The sequence below is a fragment of the Mizuhopecten yessoensis genome, unplaced genomic scaffold (assembly GCF_002113885.1).
Source record: "Mizuhopecten yessoensis strain PY_sf001 unplaced genomic scaffold, ASM211388v2 scaffold11047, whole genome shotgun sequence".
Taxonomy (NCBI): domain Eukaryota; kingdom Metazoa; phylum Mollusca; class Bivalvia; order Pectinida; family Pectinidae; genus Mizuhopecten; species Mizuhopecten yessoensis.
This window is the reverse complement of record NW_018408852.1, coordinates 1,350,513-1,356,512: the sequence shown is the minus strand read 5'-3', so window position 1 is coordinate 1,356,512 and position 6,000 is coordinate 1,350,513. Positions and strand designations below refer to the sequence as shown.

At 35.4% G+C, this 6,000-nt stretch overlaps 1 protein-coding gene across 4 annotated transcripts in view; it reads right to left on the bottom strand.

Annotated features, from left to right (window-relative positions):
- Positions 1-4,896: 4,896 nt before the first annotated feature.
- The window catches only part of LOC110465038 (calcitonin gene-related peptide type 1 receptor-like), a 114,068-nt gene continuing 112,964 nt past the window's right edge, over positions 4,897-6,000 (bottom strand). For all 4 annotated transcript variants that reach the window (XM_021520602.1, XM_021520604.1, XM_021520603.1 and 1 more), the window contains one exon: positions 4,897-5,192. In XM_021520602.1, the coding sequence (XP_021376277.1) occupies positions 5,052-5,192 (141 nt within the window). In that variant the 3' untranslated portion in view covers positions 4,897-5,051. The remainder of the gene's footprint in view (positions 5,193-6,000) is intronic.

Here is a 6,000-nt window from a genome sequence, read left to right as displayed (position 1 = left end):
TATCTTACTCTTAACTCTGATGTTAACGTGCTCAGTAAGATCTATAGCGATCTTAGCCCACTCTGAGTTCTGACGCAAGCGTCCGTAGTAGGGGGAGTATGCCTGTCTTCTATAGAGGCCAACTCACTTATGTTTCTTCTGAAGTAAGTGTACTTCTCAAGGGCACTTACATACTCCTACCTTTAACGTAATTTGTCTACAGTAGTATTACTCTTTTTACATTTCCTAAGAGGCACTAGTAACCCTCACGCGCATCACACATATAATATATACCATCAAAAATGATAAAATGATGCATTTCTATCCTAAATCAAATGTAATGTATTCTGCAGCATGTCATTATTTAGTGTATATAGCTTATCATACAGTTAAACTAACACTGCATTCTATTACCATAGACGTTTTTCAATCCGTATATTTGGATTCAAAGCAACAAAGACAACACTATGCTATTGCTATTTGTTAGTCTCATTTTGGACTAATTATGTTTATAAAAAATAAATTATAAAACGGAAGAACAGCCAATCTGTGCAAGAACAGGTGCGTGTTTTGAAATTTCCTTCGTGACTTAAATTAAATCATGATCGATCTTCGATTACTCAAACAGTTTGACGGAAAACCCAGAGCAGTTTCCGACCATTCACGTGTTCTAACAGAGAGGGACAGCTATCTTCTACAAACGAACTTCACGAAAACAGTACAGATAAACGGATATAATTAAGAGTGAATAAGTGAATCATGAGTAGACTGCATTTAAATCTGCGTTAGAAAGTAGAATTTGACCTTCTACGACAAGTTATAGAAGAAATTGATTTTTTTTAAAATTTTTCATTACCAATACTGAGAACTGACTTCAATCATTTGTATATGGATAACCATTGTTTTCCTACGCTATTTATTCAATTTAAAACTGGCATGTGTAACAGAATCTTCATTATAAGTTTTTTTGCTAAATATGTGTGTCAGTTTCAGTTACCAATGACAGTAATAACTTTGACATATGAACGTTTTAAGAAGTGTCGTATTTTAGAGATGGTTTTAAAAGATATGCTAGTATTGGGTATACGTTTGTCTTAGTGGTAAATGTACATCTGGTTCATAGTTTTATGTGTTTTTGCATTAATCATCTTTGTATAGAACACAATTTAACATCCACCAGGTTTTTTTATATATCTTTTCACAATTTGTTCGCGTGATACATGCCTTTTCGATATATTGAAATGAAATATGGTTGAGACTATATTGCATTTTTCAATCAGACTTTGTACCTCCATAAAGTTTGCTTTGAGGTCCTGTGCACCGACAGATATTAAATATGCAATATTTCCCTATGTTTTTCATGTCGGTGAAATTCAATCAAATTACACACAAGTTTCATTGCTGAGGCGACGCTGAGAATACCAGTAAGAAGGATTGAAACAGGGTACAAGCGTATTGATTAAGATCATTTATCAATCTGTCTAGAATTACAAACACCATGGTTTGAAACGTTGCAATATTATGGTTTATAAAATGCAGATATTTGGCCGCTGTCCATGGAAAAGCTATTAACCATACGTTATAGCTGGTTTTGGTGCGCGAGCTGAGTGATGGGCTTTCACAAATCATCATGGGAGGTTTACTCTGTTATCCATGCCATTAATTGATATCTCGTTAGGGACGCGAGTTTCCCTAACTGTTTTAATATTATATACTCTTAGACATATGACCTCCGTTTCTGTAGAATAACAGTTTAAGCCGCTCGAATCAACAAATAGTTGATCATGGGAGGTTTGCTCTGTTATCCATGCCATTAATTGATATCTCGTTAGGGACGCGAGTTTCCCTAACTGTTTTAATACTATATACTCTTAGACATATGACCTCTGTTTCTGTAGAATAACAAGTTTAAGCCGCTCGAATCAACATTATGTTGATGGCTTGCTATAGAGGTACTAATGTTCCTGTAGCATTCCAGTCCATGTACTATTGATCAACGCTTATGTTTAAAGTTTTAAAAGTGATAGTTTACTTGCTGGTAATACATATTGACGTCTTTAATGCAATGAGTCTTTCAACTCCTCAGGAAAAACTCAACAATATTTATGTTTCCTGAATATTTCATGACAAAATTGACAAAATCTGTTCAAAGGATACGTATCTTCTATCGATTGGTCAGCATTTTTTTTTTAAATCAAACCTGTCAAATAGCTAACTTTACGCCTTCGATTTTATTATGACATATTCCAGGGATGAAGATATTTTGACAATTTAACATGGCGTGCCACTTAATGTCATCGTTGAAATCTAAAGTGCCGTGTAAATGAACAACACTACCGTACTTGATACCAAACTGTAGAAACGCATTTGTTTTTATATCAGGAAAGTTATTATTTGTTGGCGAACGGCAATATAAATGCATTGATGTCTTCTTTAAGAATACTTTTTGAAAAAAAACAAAAAACAATGGAATATCGAAGTTTCAACCAAAAACACTGTTTGAGTTCAAAAGCGATACAACAATTACAGAATGTGAACAAAAGAATGATTATGTAATAAGGCGACCTGTGCAAAACTACAAGTAGAATAAAACCAGGGCCCGTATTCATGAAACCGTTCTCAAGCATGGATCCTGTGCTCAAGCCTTATTTCTTGTTCCAGTTATTAATTAACGAAAATAGAAAATTCTGTCAACGATTTTGAAAAATAATTGAAAAAACTTGAAGCCAAATACTGTTTCAATGTTAACATTTGACTTTTTAATCGTTTGACATCATTTAGGTGAGTTACAAGAAAACTGGTTTGAGCACAGAATCCATGCTTGAGCATGAGAACGGTTTCATGAATACGGGCCCAGGTGTTCCAGAGGGGTAAGTGCCTTTTGCTTCATAGACGACACCCACCACGTAAATTTAAGTCGAGCAGTGACAAGAAAACCACAAGGCTTATTATACAGCATTGTAAAAAAATTATCGACCTTGATATCAGAAAAAAATAGCAAATTATCTTATTAGACTAAGATGGCGGCCATACAACTTATCGATAGTCTTCATTAATTCGCATCTATGGTAACCTTGTGTTGTAAGTTTGTCCGTCAGCGGTCGTCGTCTATCACGAGAGTCAAGATATCCGGACAAATTTCTTGGATACCGAATCAATTGCAATACGTTAAGATCGCAGGTATGGGAAACGGGGATGTTACAGTAAAGAAAAGAAAGATAACGATCATAAAGTAGAAATATTCCCGTTTATTGTACAGTTTAATAGTAAGTCGGTTCTGCTTGTCTTGTTTCAAGAAGAGGAGTCAGTAGTGTCCTTGGTTTCAAACCCGGGAGGGTTAATACAATCGGTGTAGTCAGTAAATTTATTGTTATTCAAGGACGGCACGTTATCGGTATATCTGCACGTGGATCTATCTGCACGTGGATCTGAAGGACTTTGCTAGGGCTTTGTTACGGTACCCGTCTTGATAAGCTCAATATTAAATTCAAATTCATAAGAAAACAGAAACGAATCAGCAAAAAGAGGAGCGCAGTGTTTTACCATAAGATTGCCTACAATCTGCTGGAAGGTCCTGCTACCGAGCTTACCAAAATAATGTCGGCCAGGAATTCGATCATTGCATTCTTGCTTTTGTTGTGCTATTTACAAAATGTGCGCCTAAATACTTTATAACCCTATACTTATTTCGCCTTTCTTCGAATTGCACGCTCTCGTTATTAGAGAACGGCGGCGTTCTTTCACGACAAACGTCAGGATGAAATATGTCGAGGATGAAATTGTGAGAGAGGTTCGATTCCTGTTGTTAAGTTCGGTGACGGCATGTTCTGTAGGATGTAGTCGTTCCTACGGGAACAAATTGTGTCCCTCTTCTTGCCAAACTGTTTTGCTTTTATACATAATGCTGAATTTTTTAAAGAACCTATCGGTACTGTTAACAGTAACGTGCCATGCCCTCCAATTTCACTATAAGATAGCTCGGCGATGTGCAAGTTTTGGATTGAGATATATTTATCGCCCACGTCGATCGAACACAATTGTGTATACACTCTTTAACATAAAATCAAGGAAAAGACAGACTTTTCAACTTTAAATCTTTCCTATTTTCACATTTTGCCCTAGTATAATCAACATTTAGTTGAAATAAAATTGTTTTGTTGAAAGTTCGGTGTAAGGTTTTCTTCTTCTGAAGGTTTGGTATAGTTTTCTTTTGAAAATGTTGCGTTGTGGTTAGAATGAGTGCAAAAAATCTGCGAATTGTCGAATTGCATTTGAGAACTCCTTCGGACTTAGCATCATGGATAAAGTTTCCCATCCTGTTGATTTTACTTATTCGTCTTATCGCGCAGACAACACTATACTATTAAATAATATATGGAGACACGGTAGTCTAGTGGTAGGACGCCGGGCTCCTGACCAAAGGGTTGCGGGTTCGAGTCACGTCCCGGCACTGTGTTGTATCTTTGAGCAAGATACTTTACTCCGCTTGTTCCAGTCTACTCAGCTGTAAATGAGTACGTGGTTGGGCAGTGCTAGAATTGTTGAATGCTAGCTGTTAGCGCCGAAATGGTAGCTTCGGCTGTATGGTCCCCAGGGAGTTGAGAAATATATTGGCTTTAATTTGTGAGCCGCTTTGAAACGACATAGGAACTAGGTTGCGATAAAGCGGTATATAAGAACCTCGAACTATTATTATTAATAATATTAAATAACACGCTATGAAGCGTTGTAAGGTAGCACTACGCATACAATATTTAGCGTAGTAAATTATACCAGCGTTATGTTAAATTAACTACGAATACAGTATTAATTCAACGTACATTACTCACACGTGATGCGAATAAATGTACTTTGACGACAGTAATACATGTTTATACGTATTATTCGTATTACAAATAAAAACAACTAGGCTGGAAATGCTACATGATTTATTTCTTACGTGACTCTTCACTACATGTTAACAATGATATTTATATAACAAATATAACAATATACAGAACGAAATCATACATTATAAATTATTGTCAGTCCAGTAATAAATATGTGATTCTCCTCGGAACGTGAACCACCTATCACGTGATCGATGTTTGCACCGTAGACACGTGATCCACAAATGTGTATGTTGTTGCAGCAATAGTCGATGACGTACGGCTGCGTTTCCCACTAAACATGACCTTGTGCTGGTACCACTTCCGCTTCAGTACCGATATCACCTGATAGTAAACAACAACAAGTTCTAAGTGTGTATGTATTACAATGTTGACAATGTATGACAAATCTTTTAATGTACTAACTATGGCAATAACAACATTGAACACTAAGGTATGTTTTTACTTAAAATATATAATATTAAATATCATGTACTATTTTTTGGCATTTTGTCAGCGAACTATAAATTCATATGATACTGAATCTATGCATATTCGGTTAACAAAACCATAAAAGACGCTAAGTATTCGGCCAGAAAACGCTGATATTCCGTTCGAACACATCACCTCAAATAGTTCAAAAAAAAAAAAAAAAAATCCAGTAGCAAGATTGTGTTGTCACCACTGATGATCGAGTAGTTCGAATATTTCAACACAACATTACGAATGGTTCATTTTTCTGGGAAATTTTTATTCATCATGTTATTTTCTTTTAACGTAATGCTAATCAGCTTGCATTTCAATCATCTTTTTAGCAAAGATCTTATCACGTACATTACATAGACGTATATACGATTCCTAATAACTATTTGGAAAATTTGCCTGGTCGGAAATGTCAGCAAATTATTGATAAACTTTCGAAAAACTCTTGCATTAAGCATCAGTTTAGTTTTGGGTATTATTTCAGCAATGTAGATTAAAATTATGAAAGCCAAGCTATTAAACATATACAATAGTTAATTTAGAGATACATACCTAACTGATAACATGTTAATATCCCTATGATCACTTATATTTATTTCACGTTTGACATGTTGATATCTATGCCAAGATACTACAGTGTATTTACCTCATTGCTGACAACATATCTACC